Raw genomic sequence first — 22,635 nt, forward strand, 5'->3', positions numbered from 1 at the left:
ATTGCACTATGCAAGCACAATAAAACCCGGGGTGCCTTTGGAGCAAACGATAATGAATTCACACAACCAAGAGTCGTAGGGGAAGATCAGATGCCGCCACCTAGCGCTGAAAGCCCACCGCTGACTCTTGCACTTGCTTGCAGAATATCGACCAGGAGCCCAACACAGGAATGAAACGCAAACGCAAATGCCGTCTTGCTGAGCCATCCCACTCGTTAAACTTTCACCAGCCACATTCGCCAAGACAAGACCAAGTTTCACACGATCACATTTACAATTGCAATTACACCTCCCATTACACCGGTTCAGATGAAAGGACCGGGAGGCCAGTCCTCCACTGGCATACCAACTATTAATGATCATAGGACTCGATAGCCACGTACTTCGAGATTCTCACCCCCATCGAAAATTATTTTATTAATATAAAAATTTAACCAAATTTATTATTATTTTATTAATTTTATCGTTTCATTTAATATATTTTTCTAATTTCTCCATTTCTTAAAATAATATATTCCACCGATTCTAATTTAACCTTCACCCTAACTCTCAATTTTTTTTAATAATTATTATAATAACAATTTAATTATTTATAATTATTATCAGCAATGAATAATTATTATTTAATTATTTGGTAGGGCACTCTTAGTATTACGAATTTGAGCCTTGGTGAAGTATTCACATGGTGAAGTTCTCAAATCTTTACATAAAATCATCTATTTCTAACAACATGCTTAATGTTTAAACCGCAACAGTTTTGCGGGTGAAATGTTTAATAACTTTGGCGAATCAACCATTGAAATGGACATTTGCATTGTTCAATATCTGTGTGTAAATACCATGGCTATGCACCCGTTGGTACATAAAAGAAAATGAGCGCCAAAACATTTGAAAAAAGCACAACACTGAAATCTTCAGGCGACAGCTTCTATACCATTCTTGTAGCATTAAGGAGGTGTGCCCAGCTCAAGGCCTTTCATTCCTCGGCTTTAAAATCACTTGCTAGATATGGAGGATAATTTTCGGAAAGCGTTACAGAGCTCCCCAGAGGAATTTCTGGATTTGGTGGAGAAACATCAGTCGAGGTCAGAAAAATCCTCTCTTAAAACCCTCGTATGGTCACTCAACAACAAACCATCTTCCAATTCCATTTCCAAGCTCTGTGATGCCCTCTCTCTACACACAGCTCGAGCGATTTTCGCCTTTGAAAATTTATCCAACGGCTATGGCCAGGAAGATGGGGAAGAAGGCAATGAAATTTTCAAAACCCCATCTCCACAGAAGAAGCGCAGGAGACGGATCACCAGAAGCCAGAGGAGTCCCATACACGAACCTGTGCGCACCGAGCCGGAAAATGATCGACGGAGGGCCAAAATATTGAATAGCCTGAGGGGTTACTCGTATTTGGCACAGCTTTGCATTATGCATCCTCAAAAGGCAATTTCTCCGGCTGATTTGTTCTCCACTGTACATACGTTGCACGACAAACTTGTCTTGTTCGAGGGCGATTGCGTTTTACAGGATTGTATAACAGCTATTTGCGAGCAATGGTGGCGAGATTCGCTGCCTGGGAAGGAGTCTCTCATTGCTCAATCTCTCCCTTGTTTGCTAGCAAAATCTCTGTCAGTAGGTCGGAAGATTGATGTTCACAGGGTGTATTCAATGAGAGAAGCTTTCACTTTCTTTGATTTCATGGACGATAGTATTGATGATCTGAAGCACATGCTGGTTCGATGCGCTTTGACCCCCTCGTATTTGAGAACAGAGGATGGGAGACGCTTTCTGGCATTTCTTTTTGGATTAAATGCTCAGCTGGTAAAAGAACTCATTACTATCTTTCGTTCTCAGATTCCCTTTGGTCGAAATTCCGTTCTGGAAGCTTATGGCGAAATTCTCTACAAGGCATGGAGGTTTGCGAAGGGTTCTTCGCTCGAGGAGATCGAAAACAATTGCATGCAGGGTTTCGTTGAAGGGGCCATATATGCCTCTTCTAAAACGCTCGCTTCGTCTATCAGAAAGGTTTTAGGAGGGTTTATCAGTCAGAGGACCCAGGATGGTGTCGAGGCCTTTCTTTATCGCCTCCAAGAACCTGTACTATTCAGGGCTCTGCAGGTATGTTCCCAAGGACTAGATTTTGACAATTCTTCTCTAATCAAATTGCGCCCTCTTTAAACTTCTTCCAACTGCTAAAATTGGATTATGTCTCCATATTTGATATCTGTCGTAAAACTGGAACGATTGAAAGGGTTCACTGTCCGTTGGTCGAGCAGTAAGTTGGAGGTGGTTGCCATGGGGAGTCCGAGTTTGGTGGACACTTCTTTCTTGCCAGTGTGAACACTGAGAGTCTAAGAAGTGATTGCCGATACCTGGCCGCCTACCAATCACTCTGCTTGCCGGGAATCCCATGTTATTTGGTTGTCTCAATACCCATTGGTTCAAACTGATGATCCAAAAATTCTAAAATGAGATCAAAGGCCTCTAGAAACAAATACGAAACTTTAATTGCTATTTTTATTATCAACGCCGTGCATGTTTTACAACTTCCAGGGTGCATGTTTACATCAGTAAGTTTGGACGATCAAAGGACTCTACGCTGATTAAGGCACTCTACTAGAGTGATCGATCGAACACCAGTCTTGAGATTACAATGAACTGTTACTAAAATTTGACAATATCTCCCGTGTGCTCAAGTTGTTGCTCCATCAATATTAACTATAATAGTCATAGGCAGGCAGCTTGCATCGGTTTGAAAATTCTATTATGTGCTTCTAAGGTTTTCTTTTTCGGCAGGTAGCAAATTCAAATGTTCGCCGCAATGCGTTGCTTTTGCTAGTAGATATGTTCCCTCTGGAAGATCCAGCGGCATCGAAAGAAGAGAAAGAAAGTTTGTTAGAGAAGCAATTTGTGCTCCTTGAGAAATTGCTGGTAGATGATTGTCCTGATGTGCGCTCTGTAGCTGTTGAAGGTGCTTGCCGAATTCTTCGTCTATTCTGGGAAGTTGTGCCATCTACAATTACCGTGAAACTTTTGTCCAAAGTCATGGATGAAATGGCACATGACACAACTAGTAGTGCAGTCAGGTGTGCAGTAGTGGATGGAATGATATATTTACTTGACAACCCACAAAGTCATGAGCTGCTGAAAGTACTACTTCCAAAGTTGGCACCATTGCTTGATGATCCTGTCTTGGCTGTAAGGACGGCGGTTGCAGATCTCCTTTTAACCTTGAAAGACATTAGAGCACTTCAATTTCATAAAGTATGTTCTTTATTTTGGGTTGCCGGTTGAATTTCTTGGAAATTGCACAGCGAGATTGTTATAATGCAAATCAGTACTTGATTAACTTAGAATAATGCTTCCTCATTTTATAAAACAACTGGAATGCATTGCTTTCCATCATTTCATTTCAATTTGTTTTTCGATGTAGGTGGTGAACCTGGATTCCATACTTTGCTCTCTTGCAACTGACCTATGTTTGGTTGCACAACGACTAACCAGGCTTCTAATTCCATCGTACTTCCCGTCGAAAGTGCCAGTCTCTGAGGCATGCAATCGTTTTATTACTCTGGTAAAAAGATCCCCCCTAGCAGCTGCAAGGTTTTGTGAATACGCCCTGTCAGAAGGGGTTCCTCCAAAATCTCTTATTGAACTAGTAAAAGTCTTAATTAGTCTGTTCATGGGACCGACAGATTTAGATACTAAGGAAAAAGAGGGTATTTTGCTTGCAATTAGAAATCTTTGTTCCAGCTTAGCCAGCAATCAGTCATGCAAAATGGCCCTTTGCGAGTTATTTTCATGTGATAACTTCAATTGCATGTTAAGTTCTGCAAGTAGTCCGTCAGCTTATACAGCTATATTGAAGATTGCTTCAATTATTCCACCCAAAGACATATCAGTAGTTGTTAAACATTGTATCAACATTATCATGGACTATAGTGCTGTTCTTCAGAATAAAACAAAACAAGAAGAATTTAGAGCAGCTCACAAGTTAATACTTGCATGGGGTGGGTTTGATGATCTCCTAGAAACTTTGTCCCAACTTCTCCACAATGTCTCAAATATTGCTGGTTCTGGCAGCAATGCAAGTGAAATAAATAGGTCAAAACAAGACAGATCACGGAAATCACACAGGAAAACTAAATGGCCAATAAAAATGTCCATGAAATGGAATACGATGAAAGGGAGAGGCCAATCACATAAATATGGCAAGGACCATAATGAAGAAAGTCTTACTATTGCCATAGCAGCTGCATGGCAGGTAGAGAACTTACTGGCAGAGGAGGACACTCGAAAGGCCTTATTAGCATCTTCAAAATTAGAACATCTTTCTTCTGGTCTTAAACTTACTGTTCAAATGATTTTTCGTCTGCATTCTGACTTTTCGGACTGCATGGTTGTGTCACCTCTTCGAGCATATATGGCTTTAATAATGCATGTCGCTGTTCGACGGAGCTCTTTCAAAGATGCAAAGTATTCTTCCAGCAAAACCAAGAATAAAGATCCAGACACTTCAGTAGCTTCATCTGCTGTAAGTTTTAATTATATTCTTTTACTTGTATTTTTTATTAATTTACTTTCAAGAAGCTTTATAATGTCATGGAAATTTGATGACATCTATCATTTTCGTTGTTGTGGATGCATGTATTAGTTATTTTGTGTACTCTAGATTCTAGAATAAGATTTATGGACTGCCTCCTGTAGCTACAATAAAAAAATTGAAATCACCACAGAACACTGAATGGAAGTTTTGTCAATTTTCATCTCCAGACATGTAATTCATCCAATGCCTTAAAGCAAAATATGTGTGAATGTGTATTCCATTCTTCTTCAAATCTTGTTTATTCTCTTTGACTAGTACCTCGTTTTGGACTATAGCACATTATCTAACAACTGTCTCTACACTTTTATTAACAACTGTCTCGACACTTCTGGTGAGAAATTGGTTTGTTCTTCATATGCAGCGACAAGCATGCAGCTCTACGAGGACCAGTATGGTTCTAGTTCCCAACTCTGGTCCCTCTTCAGGAATAGCCTGCATCTCATATGCCCAAGCTAGTTCCCATTTTCAGTGTATTCAATTTTGTATACCCCCTTAGAATTTAGAAGCAAGGTTGTAGTATGTACATATACAGAACAATTGGTGCCAGGTATTCACAAAACGCAGATCAGTTTCGCAATTCTCTCTGAAACTTCGTGTGAAGATGGGTGCAGGTCTGCGCAAATAAGAGGAGACAGATCTCGGGTTTCCTCTCTGAAATTTCGGATGAACAGAAGGAGCAGATCCGCATCACCTTAGGGCAAGAGATCAAGGGTCTGTCTGCACCTCGGATGGGTTTAAGGGCAGACAGACTAGGTCTCGGATGGCTAGAAAGAGCAGAAAGGCAAGCTAAATCTCGGATGCATGGAGGAGCAGACAGGACCTCGGATGGATGGTTGACCTCGGCATAAGAATGTCTCCATAGTCCTGGTAAGTCGCAGTATCAACAGTATGATCAGTCTCGGATCTATGACTGTGAAGGAGCATGACAATCTTGGCATTCCTGTGAATGAATCTGCCTCGACATATATATTTGCTATCTCAGACATACATGTATTCTCTGCCTAGATGGAAAGTAGATCTCGGTGGATCTACTTCATAAGCAGTCAATGTGATTCAGAACCCTTACTGTCCTCACTGTCTCGGCCTAATGGAGATCACAGTGATCCTGAAGGTGCTATCTCAATATCAACATATAGATATATTATAATTACGTTGAAGAGAATTTCGGTGATGACTGTGTCTACTGCAGTCCTAACATAATAAAGAGCAGTGACAATCAAATCAGGACCTGCAGTCTCGAGGGAGCAGTAAGCAACTATGATAGTTGCAATCTCGGAATAATGAGGGGAACTGTGATACTGATGACTAGGATGAACAGTCTCGACAAGGATCATGATCTCACAATGTTACACATTATCTCAAGCTACAGTAAGGTGCTGTCACAAGTCATGATCTGTTTATTGAAGATCATAGTCTTGATGAAGAGTGCAGAGATCACCTCGGTGGCAATATCAAGGATCAGTCATGGAGCAGATGTTAGAAGCAGTAATGAAGATCTCAGTGATAGCTTCAATGGTGCAGCAATCATGATGATCTCAGCAGTGATGGAGGAAAGGATTGATGTCTTGGTCTTGGAGAGGCAGAAAGTGTCAAGGGTCATGGTCTTGGTATTCGTCAATGGAATCTCTATAAGAGGAACTTCCTCTCCAAGAGGGAGAGGTTTTGGCCCTGGCAGAAAGCCAAACATTTGTGTTCTTGTCTCTTTTGTTTTTGATAGCAGTTTGATAAAGTGAAAACACACACTAATAATGAATGAAAGATCAAAATAAGATAAATTGTATAAATACTTTACATATTGTTATCATGTATTAGAAGAATCATTGTAATTTATAAATGCCCTAGATTTCTCAACAGAGAACCTCCTAGAGAAATTTTCTCTTGATTTTATCCCCTCATAAAGTGACAGCTAGGATTTTAAAAGTTCTTACTCCTTTCAATGGTTTGATATTTCTGTAGTAATTCTCCCTTAGACTCCATTACCCAAGTAGTTAGTAGGCACTAGCTTCCACATAGATGGTCAAAAATAAAAAAACATAAAAAAATCTCTTCTTTTTCTTCTTCTCTTGAAATTTTTGGCCCTTAAAATTTTGGCCTTGAAATTTTCGACCACTAGGGTTAGGGTTTGAAGCCAAATTCAACTAGGGCATGAGCATTGAGTTGGATGGAGCACATTCTAATTATTGAGCCTTAAAACATCAAAATATGGCAAATTGCATGGTTGGGAGTCCTCACTAAGGCTGATGTCATCAACCCTAAGCAATTCTAGTGCCAGGAAAACCCTAATTTTGCATCGAGGCTTCAATTTAGGATCAATTGAAGGTTTGTGGATCTTGATGTTGACTATATCAATGTAACAAAACTTTTCTCTCTTCTTGTATGCGTAATTGTGCTACTTTTGAGTCATACACCAAAAACCCTAGGTTACAAGTGCATTTATAAGCTGCTTTTAAGTTGTGCTATTCGTTGTCTTGTAGAGTTGAGTCTTTTCCTTCGCTTGAATATCTCAAAAGGGCCTATTCAAATGTCAACTTTGTATTAGTGCCTTAGAATATCTATTAGGTGACCAAAATTGGCAAGCCTCCCTTGTGGTGAAACTCTAGTAAAGAGTAGGGGGTGGAATGATATGGTGACAATGAGCCTCCCCTTCATTGTTGTTCCTTGGTCCAGTTCTCGTCTTGTGAGCCCTCTCACAAGACCTACTAGATTTTGACGCAACAGGTCCAACTAGAATATTTTGATAAAAGAAATCTGATCCCATTAGTAGGATCTACTCATTCGAGATGCCCCAATTTCCATATCAACAATAACACCAATATCCCACACCTTTGTTGACGATGCTCCCTAGAGTGTTTGTCCAACGCTAGAATTTGTATTCTTAATGTTAGCCAAGGGGTGAGGTGAAGGATTTGGGTCTAGATCTCCCCTTCCATGGATCGCTATAACAACATTGTACTAACCAAATAATACTTGCACATTGTTCTATGAAGTAAAAATTAAAGGCTAAAGCTAAGAAGAAAAGAAATAGAAAAATCAATCCAATAACATAGGAATTTTCCGAAATGGTTTCTTTATTATGGCTTGAGTGAGCTCATAGTTTATCAACCTAAAATGGGAGGAGACACTAGCAATTCATAACTTTCTTTCCTAACAGCGAGTTTCCTTCATCCATTTGAATATTATTTTCTTAACTTGTCATCCACAAGTTGGAGACTAAGTCGATTTTCATGAAAATATTTTTTAAATTGAATTTCCCACTTGAGGGTATGACTTGACTTCACAAGTCTCTAAGAAGTCCAATGTTCCCTTTGCCATGTCCTTGGAAAACCAATGAATGAAGAATAATAACCTCTAGAAGCTTAATGTTTGACTCGGAAGCCTCGACATTCACCAAACAACTAGAGAGTGCCTTGATTTGGTCCTTGACTTGCTCCATTAGCTTTACTATGGTTTGACTTGGTTGAAAACAAGGTCCCCTTGACCTTGTAACGACTAGAAAATGCCCACATGCTAATCTCTTTTGTCCAAAATGCCCAATGTGCAAGCTGACCCTTCCAACAACTACCTTATCGTCTTCAAACAACTGGTTATCTTGACTTCCCATGAACAGTGACTCGACTTGCCACCCTTTTTGTTTAGTTCCAATGGCTTGATGACTTTGCTAGATGTTCCACCTATTTTGGCTACTTTTCTTTGATATGACCTATGACGAGCCCTGTTAGCATTGGCACATTATCACCTCTATTGCCACATTATCATGGCCAAGTGTAGCCTCTCTAACACCTTGAGGAATTTGAAGAATCCGAGATATGGGTTTTGTTGCTCTATTCTTATAGACGACTTTTAATGTAATGCATGTCAAGAATTGCCCAATGCTACATTTGTTTTGCCACCTAGAAGCTTGTGCTACTTGTTGACCAACTTTGACGAACAATAATTTGACAATGCCTTCATTGTTTGGAAAAATTCCATGTGGCATGTCATCTTCTCGTCAAATTGAACAAATTGCGATCATGTTGACTTTTTGACTTTCTAGACCACTTGTATTGGAAAACATGAATTACCTCGAGAAATTTGAAAAGTGTTGGAAATACTAAGAGGGGGGTGAACCAATATTTCTTTCAATTGTTATATTATGCCAGTTAAGATTTTTTCACAATAGGAAGCACAAGATATACTAGAACACAAGAAACAAAATAAAAATAGTTTATATTAAAATAATTCAAATGATGAGGACACCAATCCTCAAATTTTGGCTCCAACCATTACAAAAACTTCAATTCTTACAAGGCTCCAACCTTGAATGAGGACACCAATCCTCGAAGACAAATCCAAGCACCAACCTGGTCTAAATGAGGACACCAATCCTCCTAGGCTCCAACCATCACGACTTATACTTCACAAATACTTCCTTCAAAATGTTTTCAAAGCGGCTCCAAAAGTCTTTAATCACGCTGGTCCAAGGTTTGCTCAAAAGCGGTTCAAGATTGCTCCAAGAAGGTCCTCCAAAACTTGCTTCAAAAAAATCTTCATTATGTGCTCCAAGTCTACTCCAAGATTGTTTCAAAGAGGCTTCATTTTTTGCTACAAGGAAGACTTCAAGTTAGCTCCAAAATATTTTCCAAATTCAGCTTCAAGTTTGCAACAATTTGTTTCTAAGAATTCCCTCCAAATTGTTCAACAAACCAGGCCACAAGTCTGCTCAAAGAAGGTCTTTAAGGACTACTATAGGTCTGCTCCAAGCCTTTAAGAATGCTTCCAGAAAGGCTGCTACAAAAATGTCTTTAAGTTTGCTTCAGATAAGCTCCGAACAGATGTAGCATATAGACCAAAATTTGAGCCAAAGTTTGAGGCTAAAGTCTAGTCTTTTTCCTAGCCAAGGTTTGCACAAAATAGGCTGAAGTTTGAGGTCAAAGTAGGCTCAAAAGGTGCCCAAATGACCAGTGAAGTTTGCACCTCCTTCACAAGGCCGAGGTTGCAAACTTGGGTCAGTCGAAAGGGGGGCTGAATTACAGGGCAAAAGTTTTGTCTTGCAGGTTGAAATTCGTCCTTACTTCACTTTTGCCTTAGGCTGAAATTCGCTCTACTTACAGGACTACCTCAGTTTCTCTTCAAGGGTCGAGGTCTGCTTCTTTAAAAGGGTAGAGATCCAAGTTGGAAAAGAGGTTGAGGTCTACACAAATATAGCCAAGATCTTGTTCCAAGAATTGATAAAAAATTCACCAAGAAACCATTAGCCAAAGATAGAAACCAAAACCACAAATTGTTGCTTCTTCGGCTCGTCTTAAGATTCATGAGGTATGAACCTATCTCCTTCCTCAGGCAAAATTGCTTCTCCTCGATCCTTGGTTGAGTTTATGGTTGGATGAGGTCAAAGTGACTTTTGTTTATACTAGACAAGTTGCTCCAAATAGGGCCTACTTCTCCAAGATAGGGCTGACTTGAGCAAGGGATTGACATGTGGTTTTATGACTTGGAAAATTCATTTCTCCTTAATGGAGAGGAGTTACAGGACATGTAATAGCTCATTGGAAAGGGCTTAAAGTGCTCTTTAAGATTATGTCATTCTTGTTTTCAGCAAGACATCCTTTGATATCAATAAGAAATTATTTCTCAACAAAAGGTTGACATAGTGAGACTACCATGTTGAGAAACATCTTAGGGATACTGCACCAAGGCCAAGACTACATACAGACACAATAGACACATAACCATGTGGTAAGATATAGGTGTACTCGACATGGGCTAGATTGGCCCCTGCACTTGTGATCACCCCTACAAAAGTAAGCTCTTTTAAAACCATGAGTCCTCAAGTAACCCCATTTAAGGCTCTTCGATCCTATACAAGATGAAAGGAGACAAGGATGAACCCAAAGGTACCAACCATGGTTCAACCAAACGCAAGGTCTAGGAGATTTTCATGTGGAGATTTTCTGTGTATAATTTCTCAATGATATTAGTGGCTTGAAAGATAAATTGTTAAAGATCATTAGGAAGTAATTATCAAATCAGAAAATTAGTTTCTACTATTCATCTTGTAGAAAATTGAACATGGTATGAGAGCTTTGTTGAAAGAGCAACCAATAAGTCACCCTAAGAGACATGTTTTCAACAACTTGACTATTTCTATTTGCTGCCCAATATTCACAATGGAAGGCAAGGTTAAGAAGGAAGCTATTCAAAGGCTAGAGCGAGCTAAGGAGAAAATCTTTGTTTCTGCTCTTTCAGGCACTATTACAAATAGATGTGATGTTTGGTTAGTAGATAGTGGTGCCTCTAGGCACATGACTAGTTTTAGAGAAGCTCTCACAGATTTGATAGAAAGAGATTCAACATTAGAGGTGGAACTTGGAAACAATGCCAAGTATGTAGTAAAAGGAGTTGGATCAGCTACGTTTTAGCTGGAGTCTAGAAACTCTCTACGCATGAATGAACTTTTATTTGTACGAGGGTTGAAGAAGAATTTGCTTTCTATCATAGCATTGGAAGATTTTTTTTTTCCCTTGGAAAAAAGTCGTAATTTCTATTGATATATAAGAAATTACATTTTGTAGATGCAAGTACATATGCATATGGAGGCAGAGTTGCCTATCGAGTTCAGATTTAAACCAAAAAAAGTTCAGTTATATCTCCATGCAGGGAGTCTTGTTACCAATTTTACTGAACCTATGCCAGCTCTCTAACAGAGAGAACTAAATCAAAATTGGATTCTATCTCTTTGCAAAGAGAGAATCTAAGTATCAAAAAACAGAACTGTATGTCCAGAGTAGTACATGTAGCACATAAAAGTTATAATAAACATGATATATACAAGTTAAGCAAAATATTTATAGGGCTTGTAGCCCATTTTCTCTGTGTTCCACAAAAGGTCTGTGATAATGCTGGTGGAAAGTCCCATCTATCTCCTCCTGTATTAGCCAGTCATCGCCCTGTCTATGCGCTGCCTCTTTGGAAAGGTGGTCTGCCCCAGAGTTTCGCTCCCTGAAAATGTGTCGACAGGCAAAAGAGTCAAAAGAAGATATCAATCTTTGTGCCTCTTCTAATATATGCCTGAGTGAAAATGCATTGCAGTGAGATGTATTATTTAACCAATTACAAACAATTTTGGAATCACCAAACAGTTGTAGATGTCTGCAATGCTTTTCCAATGCAAAATGAATGAGATGTTTAGCAGTGCAGAGTTCCGCATAATTGTTTGTTCCTCTGCCTAATCTCATTTGTATCTTAAAGCAATGTGTTTCATTTAAGTAGAGAATGGCCCCGCCACCACATCCTGCCTCTTGTGCAGAGCCATCAAAATATGCCCACGGTTTTGATTTGTCTATGATTTCTAGTATTATGATACGGGGAGGGGTATTGGAATCCTCCTCGGGAAGAAGATCATAGTCCGCAATAGTATGGAGCAAGATTGCAGGCCAATGGGGAGTCTTGTGGTTGAAAATAGATTGGTTTCTTGCGATCCATAAAGACCAGCAAACAAGGAGAGGCATGTTCCTGGATTTTCCATTATGGTTTTCACACCATGTATACCAGGCTTCCGGAATGTCATGTCCATACCAGTGTTTTAAGCTTGGAAAGTGAGTAATGATGGAATTCCAATGTTCCTTGGAGGTGGGGCAGTTAAGGAAGAGATGTTCAGTACTCTCTTCATCATTGCGGCACAGATGACACCAGAAAGGTCCATGAAAAGATCTTTTCATCAAATTTGTCCCCGTAGGAATCTTGTCAAACAAAATGTTCCACATCAGTAAGCGGGTTCGAGGGGCCACCTTAAGCTTCCAGAGTAATCTCCAAGTCGGGTTTATGTTCTGGGGCTTGTAAGGTTCCATTAATCTAATATAACCCTCTTTAGGAGAGTATGATCCGTGTTTGGCAAAGGCCCATATAATCTCGTCCGGTCCTTCAGATAGTCGAATGTGTGCCTGGGTAAGAGCTTCTGTGTAGTCTTGCCAATCTTGCCGCCACTGTATAGGAATGTCCAGATCAAGAGCCGATTTCCATGCCTGCAGTAGGAAGGAGGAATTATTGCTGTCACTGATGTGTCTGATGTGTGTAATACCCCTGTTGTGTAAATGCCTTATCAAATCATCCGATAGCCTGTGTGCATTACCACAACCAACCCATGGGTCCGTGCCAATGCGGACAACATTACCCTCTTTTATTCTCCACGTTATGCCTTCACGTATGAGTGGTAATGCATTTATAACTGCCTTCCATATATTGGAGATGTTATTGTACAACATTGGAAGATAGAGGCTATAAAGTCGCATTATTGGATGGACAAGTTCTTATATGGCCTAAGATATCGAGCATAGAATTTGCAAAAGTGATTGGTGTTCGAGAAGGAGGACTATATAGTCTAATAGGATGACCAGCTCAAGCATTGGTCCATGATAGTATCAATTTATGTGAGCTATGGCATCGAAGATTTGCTCACTTACATTACAAGGCTTTGTCAACATTAAGAAAGATGGTTACAGGTCTTCCAGAACTTCAGATTGAGCATGATGGCATCTACAAGGGTTGTGCACTTGGTAAAAATACCAAAGGATCTTTTCCAGGCAATGATAGTAGATCGAGGGGTTCTTGGATGTAGTATAGTCAGATGTATGCAGACGTATGACTACAACTTCCTTGGGTGGCTACTTGTACTATGTAACATTCATTGATGATTTCTCCCGAAAGACTTGGATCTACTTTATGAAGACCAAGGATGAAGTCTTCAACAAGTTCCAGGAATTCCAGGCACAAGTGGAGAACTTGACAGGAAGGAAAATCAAAGTCTTGAGATCAGATAATGGAGGAGAGTATACTTCCAAGGACTTTAGTGATTTTTGCAAGGAGGCAGGAATCAAGAGGGAGTGGATTGTTCCTTACAATCCTCAACAGAATGGAGTAGCAGAAAGGAAGAACAAAACCATTGTGGAAGCAGTAAAGACGATGATTCATGATCATGATCTTCCAATATTCTTATGGGAAGAAGCTGCCAACACAACTGGTTATGTTCAAAGCCAAAGTCCATACCGAATATTAGAAGACAAGACTCCTAAGGAAGCATTTGCAAGAGTAAAATCAAAGGTTAGTCATTTAAGGATCATTGGTTGTCCAATATATGTTCATGTGCCCAAGGAAAAGAGGAAGAAGTCGGAACCTTTTGGGAAGAAGGGTAGCTTCGTGGGATACAACGAGGCTTTGAAGGCATGCCAAATCTACATTCTAGAACGGCGTGAGATAGATGTCAATTGAGATGTTAATTTTGATGTAAATGTATTCTTCAGTAGGACTATAGAGTCCCACATGGAGATTGATGATGAGGAGTAGGAGGTTATGAAGAACGCAGGTGTAGGTCCCTCTAGACAATTACTCATTCTTCATATGATCAGGAGGAGTCAGTAGAACTGGTAGAACCTCCAAGAGATATTGTTGTGACTAGGAAGAGACCAACATGGCTTTGTGATACTTTACAATATTCAGGGGGACATGCAACTCATAGAGGTACATTCAAGGAGAGTAAACAACCTAAGAGGTACTCAGGTTATATGGAATTAATGATCCACATCATTGATTCCAAGCCTTCTAGGTAAGAAGATGCAATAGGCTAACAGGTTTGGAAAGATGCCATGATGGAAGAATATTAATCCATCATCAAGAATGATGTGTGGGAGATAGTTTCAAGACCAGAGAGGAAGTCGGTGTTGACTTCTGGATCTATAAGATCAAGCATGGCAGTATTGAGAAGTACAAAGCATAGTTCGTGGTGAGATGATTCTCCCAGAATGAGGGAGTTGACTGTAATGAGACACTTTCTCCAGTTGCCAGGTACAATTCTACTAGAACTATAGTTTCTCTTGTTTCTATTATGGGTTGGAAGATACATTAAATGGATGTAAAGACCACATTTCTCAATGGTGTAATATAGTAAAAAGTGCACATAGAGAAACCTCAGGGATTTGAAGTGCATGGGAAGGAGTCTCACGTTTGCAAGTTCAAGAAGGCCTTGTACAAACACAAGCAGGCACCCAGGGCTTGGTATTTTAGGATTAAGGGATATTTTATGAGTTTGAGCTTCACCAAGATATGTGGATCCCGACCTTTATTTTATTTTTGTTGATGGTGATCCTTTGATCTTGGTGCTATATGTTGATGATCTGTTCCTTATTGGGGTAGAGAATCTCATCATTTGGTGCAAGAGGGAGTTGCCCTTAGAGTTTGAGATGAAGGATCTTGGCCTGATGCACTATTTCATGGGATTGGAGGTGTGGCAACGACCTAGTGAGATCTTCCTTGGACAAGGGAAGTACATTGTTTAGATCTTGAAGAGTTTTGGTATGATGAACTGCAAGTTCATGGCTACACCTATGGTGACTAATCTGAAGAAGCTTAGTGTTAAATTTGGCAACTAGGGCCAAACTCCACCTTGGACAACTCATATGATGCAACTAAACTCCACCTTGGACAACTCATATGATGCAACTGATATTTTTATTGGATTCCTCTCTTCGAGAGGTGTAGGATTGATCTAAAGATCATCTCATTCTGACATGTATAAATGGAAATGAATTTATTTTGTTTATGGCCAATTGTTAAGGTCGGCCAACAAACTAATGTAGGCTCAAAGGCCCAACAATAACGTCTATTCATCCTCAACGTTTGCATATAAATAGAAGTTTCCTTTGCCTCGTTTGGACATCACTCATCTTCTTTCACATATCTCTCTCCTGATCTGATCGGGTACAAATTTTTGGGCAGCTTCTCTCTCCACATGTGCGAAGGAAAGGACAACAATTTTCTGTTTTGGATGTTGACCAGCGTTGATTGAATTTCAGGAAGGGTTTGACCATCGTTGACCAACCAATGTTGACTTGTTTGACAACGTTTTTGTTGGGGAAAATTCTGTTTGGGCAGGCCGCATTTATGGGCACAGAAATTGAGGCAATTTGTACTGTTTGACCAATGTTGATTGTAGAAGGGTTTGACTACAGCGTTGACCAAGCTTGATTGAGTTTTTTGGGACCGTTTTGGGCTGATTCAGATGATTGTTGGAGGCCGAGTTGAAGAATAATAAGAAGAATTGATCAAAGGGTTTCCCCACATTGGGGTTTGTCCTTGTTTGGCGCCATATCTTGTGTCTTCTTGTTTTGGCTTGTCTTCTAATGTTTTATTTATGTTCTATCTGCATTTACTGTCATGTTAATGTGATTGCTAATCTGGAAATTGATATTGAGCTAATAAGAAAATTGAAGTAAATTGCTCTTAAGCATAGAACATACCATTGTTATCTAAAATTAACATGGTGTCAGAGCTGAGGTGAAGACAAAGCCCAAGCAAGAGTGAAAAGAGCAATCAATGAGAAGAGCAATCACTGAGATTTGTTGGACAAGAAGAAGAGTTAATGGCCTCCACATCCTACTTCAAATCTGATGACAAGCTTCATGATAAGTCTGATTATCATGCATGGAAGATGTCTCTTGATTTGACTTTAGAAGAGCAAGATGTTATGGACTATGTGCAGGGAAAGATTACTGAACCTCCTTCTAATGCACCGGCTACTGCTAAGACAAAGTACAAGAAGGGTGAAGTCAAAGCAAAGAAGATCATCAAGGATTCTATTCATAAGCATTTAGTTGCTTACGTCTTCGATTTGAACACATCAAAGGAGATATATGACAGGTTGGTTGGCATGTTCAAAGCTAGCAATGCAAACCAAGTTCTCTTTCTCAAAAACAAGCTGAAGGATATAAAGAAGGGAAGAGGTGAAGACATTCAATCCTACTTCATGAGGATTACTGAGATAAAAAATGATCTTCTTTCGATTGGAGAAGCTATTGCTGATAGGGAGCTTACTCTCATTTCCCTTGGAGGACTCCCTTGTGAATGGCACGTGTTCAACACTACTATTCTTAACAACGACAAGATTCCAGGTTTTGAAGAATTGCTGACTAGATGTTCTCAAGAAGAAACAAGGATGATGGAACTAGATATGCCTTCAAATAGGAATGATCCTACTGCATTCTCCACTCATGCTAAAAAGAAGAACAATGCAGGTTCAAAGAAGCAATGTCAAGGAAGACTGGGTTTCAAGAATGGAAGGAAGGGAAGATGCTTCATTTGCAACAAGTTTGGCCACTATGCTAGGGAGTGTCCTAATAGAAGGGATACACCTCATGATGATGACAACAACAACAATTTCAAGGGCAACAACAATGAAAAGAATGGTAGGTTCAACAAAAGAGGAAAAAGGAATGCTCCCGCTACTCAACATGGAAATGGTCGCCCTCCCAAGAGATCAAGAAGCACCAGGTATGATGAATCTAATGTTGTTAATAACAAGCAAAAAGAATTTTATCTTATATATGCCTTCTCTACTGCCTCTCCTTCGGATACCTTGGGAAATTGGTTGATTGATAGTGGTGCCTCAAGGCACTTCACTGGGTATAAGGAAGCTCTTTCAAATCTGATTGAAAATGATACAAATTTAGAAATTATCCTTGGAGACAATGCCACCTATCCCGTGAAGGGAGTTGGGAATGTTACTCTTCAATTGAATCAAGGTAGCACCATTCATCTACAAGAAGTACTATATGTACTCGATCGAAAGAAGAACGTGGTATCTATCTCGGCAATGGAGGACAAAGGATTCAAGGTGGCATTCATCGATGGAAAGGTACGTGTTTGGAATAAAAATTCAAAGATGCATTTACACTTGGATTCAAGGTTGATAGCCTATATCAAGTTGGAGGAAGTCTGATGGGAGCCATGTCTTGCGACACATCACTTCAATGCAGGCACCAAAGGTTTTCTCATCTACATTATAAGGCTCTACTCGATGTGAGGAAGATGGTGATAGGTATGCCCAAATTTAAAGTAGAACATGAAGGTGTTTGTCAGGGATGTGCTGAAGGAAAACATATTAGGGGACCATTCCCCTCAAGTGATAGCAAGACTACTGAATGGTTCATTTTGATCTATCTGGTATGATGCCGGTGAACTCTTCTGGAAGATATTTATATTATGCTATCTTTGTGGATGATTTTTCTCGCAAGACTTGGATTTATTTCTTGAAGAAGAAGGATGAAGTATTCTCATGGTTTCGTTCTTTCAAAGCTTTGGTCGAAAATCAAACTGGGAAGAAGATCAAAATATTGAGGATAAATAATGGAACTGAATATGAATCAAATGAGTTCAATGACTATTGTAGAGAAGTTGGCATTAAGAGGGAGACTACTACCGCATATACTACCGAGCAAAATGGTGTTGCTAAAAGGAAGAACCGTTCTATTATAGAAGCCACTCGTGCCATGCTTCATGATCAAAGCCTTCTGAAGTTTCTATGGGCCGAAGCTGCAAACACTGCCGTGTATGTTCAAAATAGATGCCCTCACCAAGCGTTGGACTCCAAAACTCTCGAAGAAGTTTTCATTGGTAAGAAACCTGATGTTTCTCACTTCAGAATTTTTGGTAGCCCTATGTATTTTCATGTGTCGAAAGCACTGTTTTACAACCAGACGGATTCAACTCGGAAACGGCCGAGTCATACCGAGCCGTTAAAAAATTTTGTGACCAGGCCAGCAACCCGGCTCGGTTGACCGAGTCAACTATGACTCGGTCAACCAGGCCGGGTCCGTATTGACCAGGCCGAGTCAATGAAATGCGGCTGGGCAGGCATAAAAGACATAAAAAAATTCATTTTTTTGGTATTTTTCAAATGTTTAATGGAGTTTAAGGATTCCAAACTGTTTAATGCAGTTTAAGTCACATATGTTTTAATATGGAATCGAAATCTGCCATATATCTATTATCACTGTTGACTATTCAAGTGTGAAGGGAGCTGAGTTTTGCTGTATGTGTTTCCTCATTCCACAATTATTTCAGATCGTGTCCATTGTTGGAGTGACATGGTTATGCACTGATTTTCTGAGCTGAAGAGTGAAAGGGCTGATATCACTATCATTGTTGAAGATACCAGTGGTCAATCCCTTTGAAATAAGCCCAGGTTCTTCATATCTGTTTAATGTACAGATCTTATTACAGCTAGTAAATCTGATATCTAGATTCTATATATCAGTCTATATATAAGGTATCGTCCAAATTACAATTGAAATGTCAAACAATGCCCTGGATGAGGGCCTACTCTTGCACTCAACAGAATACCTAAGAGACTCAAAGTTACAAAACAAATTAATGCAAAAAGGACCTAAACAGTACTATGCTGCTGGTTATAAGGCCTAAAATCTGCAGCTAATATAACTTTTCCTCAAGCCCTACTACACATGTCCGAGCCCTAAACACTTTACTTGAGTCTTCAGTGCAAATGATTATCCACATTCAAGCATAAGTCCTGTAGTTCATTGTTAGTGGATGTCGAGTTCTTTGGAGCAGGTCTGTAATAAAATTCTGGGTGTGCAATTGAAAAGGAATCCCAACCGAATCACAAGGGAAAAAGGAAGAGAACAGATCTTAAGGATAAAAATTTAAAATAACCCTAGACTCAAGGTAAAACAACACCAACGGATCAAAAATACAATAAAGTTCTGAAATTATACTCAAAGAATTACCCGAACAAATTCCATTGGAAATTTGGAACACACAAAGGAATACAAATTGAAACCCTTACCTTGACACCTAGAGCTACTGTATATTTTTTTCACTGTTCTGATGATGATGATCCAGACTCCAGAGATTGGTCGAGATGATCTTGGCTCCTCTGGCAGTAGCTACTAGCCAGTAGTAGTGTAGCTGCTAGCAGTGCTGCAGTAGTACTAGTATTGGAGTCTGGTCACCATCACAGTTTACTTTTGTTGTAGAGGCCATTTCTAGCCTCCTTGGTTATTTGTATTTTGTTTTGAGTCTTTGATCATGTATGACAGTTGACTATGTATTGCCATTGGGTACCATTTTGATATAATGGATTGGTTCATGAGCCTACTTTGATCATATGTTGTCTTCCATCTATATTATAATGCTGTGTGTTTGGACTTTGGAAACATGAATGAAAATCTTTAAAATTATGTTTTTTAATAAAAAAAATAAATATTTAATGTATTTTTTACAACGACCGAGTCATTGAAATCGAGCCGGCCGAGTCATTACCGTTTCGGAGTCGGAGTCGGAGTCGATCCTCGGCCGAGTCGGAGTCGGAGTCGGAGTCGTAAAACATTGGTCGAAAGAAAAGAGAAGCAAATTGGATGCATCTGGGAAGAAAGGAACATTTGTGGCCTACAGTGAAACTTCTAAGGCATATAGAAAATCGATGTGCTTGGTTAAAGAGAAGTGGAGATAAGTCATGATGTCACCTTTGATGAAGATGCTGCCCTTGGGAAGATTAGTAACCTTCCTATTCCAAGGAAGGACAAAGAAGCAGATTTAGGAAAGTAGGGAGAACCGTAGGATGAGACGATGCCCGATGCTGAAGGACCAATGGATCCCATTGATCCACACCCTCATTAGCCCTCCCCCTAAAAAGGGAGACCCTCATGGCTTAGGGAAACTCTTGAAGATGCCGAGAGACATGTTGCACCGAGGGGGACATTTCGTGAAAGTAAGAAGCCGAATAGGTGCCAAGGGTACTTAACTGCCATGAGCATCATTGTTCAATCTAAGCCTTGCACATTCGAAGAAACTGTGAAGCACCAAGTTTAGAAGGATGCTATCAACGAAGAGTATGAGTCGATTATGAAGAATGATGTCTGGGATGTGGTCCCTAGATCTAAGGACGAATCTATTGTCACCTCAAAATGGCTCTTCAAGACCAAGCATGGAGTTGATGGAAGTGTTGAAAAGTTCAAGGCTAGGTTTGTTGCTCGAGGCTTCTCTCAAAAGGAAGGTGTGGACTACGATGAGATATTTGCACTTGTTGCCCGATATGCCACCATCCGTTTGATTATAGCCCTTGTTGCCTTGCAAGGGTGGAATCTACATCAGATGGATGTCAAGATTGCCTTCTTGCATGGTTCAATTAAGGAGGAAGTCTATGTAGAACAACCCGAAGGGTTTGAAGTTCAAGATCATCAGACACATGTATGCAGGTTGAAGAAAGCCCTCTATGGGTTAAAGCAAGCTCCCCGAGCTTTGTATGAGAGGATCGACAACTATCTGATGAAGCTGGGATTTACGAGAAGTGAAGTTGATCTGAACCTTTATTTTAAGGTTGAGAATAATAGACCTCTCATCTTGGTACTTTATATGGACGATCTCTTTAGTACTGGTGCAGATCCTCTTATTCATCAATGTAAGAGGGAGTTGGCTTTCGAATTCAAGATGAAGGACCTAGGACTGATGCATTACTTTCTAGGGTTGGAGGTCTAGCAAAAGGCAGGTGAGATTTTCCTTTCTCAAGGAAAATACATTGTGAAGCGACTTGAAGCTACTTGAAGAGCACATTGTGAAGCTACTTGAAAGATATGTCTTAGGTGGTGAAGTGAAGCTACAAGGATACATGGATTCAGATTGGGACGAGAGTGCAAAAGACATGAAGAGCACATTAGGATGTTGCTTCAACCTAGGATCTGTTGTGATAACTTGGTTTAACAGGAAGCAGAGTTAAGTTGCACCGAGTATAACAGAGGTAGAGTACATTACAGCCAATGCCGCAAGTCAGGAAGCAGTATGGCTTCGAAAGCTACTTGTATGATTATTTCATTAGGATCTGGGGCCGACCATGATGTTTTGTGATAATTAAAATTGTGTCAAGCTTTCAAAGAATCCGATTTTCATGACAACTTGAAGCATATTGAGATCAAATTTCACTTCATTCGAGACATGGTGCATAGAGGAGTAGTGGAGCTTCAGTACATATCCCACAGATGAAGAAATTGTCGACATTCTCACCAAGCCTTTTTCTAGAGTGAAGTTTGTATTACTTCAAAGTCAAGCTTGGCATGATATCGAATGCCTCCCTCGTTCAGAGGGAGAGCTGATGTCTTTGTAGAATTAGGGCAAACCATCTCCTAAAGCCATTGCAGACTTTTGCTGTGTCACAAAGGACTTTGAAGGGGAGATGGACACATTCACCTTTGAATCCAGAAGGACTTGGCTAGGTCATAAAGGTCTTCGACCAGAAAGGTGAATGGCCCAAGCCAGTTACAGGGGCACATTATAGGATTGGATAGATCTTCTCTTGAGAAGCAAAAAGACTTGGCTAGGTCATAAAGGACTTTGACCATAAGAGATTGGTACATTTTGCCTAAGGAGCCACAAAGGACTTTGGCAAAAAATCCCTGGCTCTCTACATTGTCCACTCTGGGATGGAGTTATCTTCTAGAAATGCATCAACATGGCAAGCTCATGAACTTTTCTTATGGAGGAGAAAATTCAGCTAAGGGGAAATTTGTTGCAGAGAATACCTCCCTTGCTAAGAGGGAGTGTTGATTTTTGTGTAGTATTAGGAGGTATTTCCACATGCCAAGAGGCCTCCCAAGTTGGCCAAGGAAAATTATGAAAAAATTAATTATAAGTTTAATTTTTTGGGGTTCACGTAGGCTCCAAATTGTCAAGTCGATCCCACCACGAAAGGGTGTGACCTGTTGACCACTGAAGTGGACCCAAAAGTTTTTGAATACTGCATGCCCGAGGATGTATCAAAGGCTTCATGTACCATCAGAGTTCACTATGTCATTAAAGTTTTTCAACTCTACTTCTTCTCATCTTCTTCTGTTGTACTCAGATTCCACAAGCCCTATAGGGATGATGTAAAGTGATGCTAGTATGATGAGTTCAGTGATGTAACAAGCCTAGGTAACTTGGGACCTTATTATCAAGTGAGTTTACTCTGGGAGTTTTTTTTCACTTGGTTAATTATTAGATCCTTATGGGGACTTAATAATTAATTGAGTTTTTTCTTCCAAGCATAACCCCAAAACCGGAGTGCGGTTTGATGGTGAGGCCTTGGGTGAGTCCTAGTGTTTAGAGTCATTGTATATTACCATACTATATCATTCGTAAAATATCATGGAATTTGATTATGTCTAGGGGTCATTTTTAAATTTCTCGTAGGGCGGAAATTCGAATAAAATTTGAATGCAAAATGTAATAAGTGATGT

General features: G+C 39.9%; 1 protein-coding gene across 1 annotated transcript in view; it reads left to right on the forward strand.

Moving 5' to 3' along the window:
* The first annotated feature begins 809 nt into the window (after nucleotides 1-809).
* LOC149256970 (uncharacterized) overlaps nucleotides 810-22,635 on the forward strand; it is a 108,894-nt gene continuing 87,068 nt past the window's right edge. Inside the window, exons 1-3 of the mRNA XM_089413348.1 lie at nucleotides 810-2,112; nucleotides 2,791-3,258; nucleotides 3,428-4,528. Of these exons, the coding sequence (XP_089269474.1) occupies nucleotides 1,009-2,112; nucleotides 2,791-3,258; nucleotides 3,428-4,528 (2,673 nt within the window). The 5' untranslated portion in view covers nucleotides 810-1,008. The remainder of the gene's footprint in view (nucleotides 2,113-2,790; nucleotides 3,259-3,427; nucleotides 4,529-22,635) is intronic.

This window comes from Pinus tabuliformis, chromosome 6 (assembly GCF_031772625.1).
Source record: "Pinus tabuliformis cultivar Carrire ecotype Pingquan chromosome 6, CPIR1, whole genome shotgun sequence".
Lineage (NCBI taxonomy): Eukaryota > Viridiplantae > Streptophyta > Pinopsida > Pinales > Pinaceae > Pinus > Pinus tabuliformis.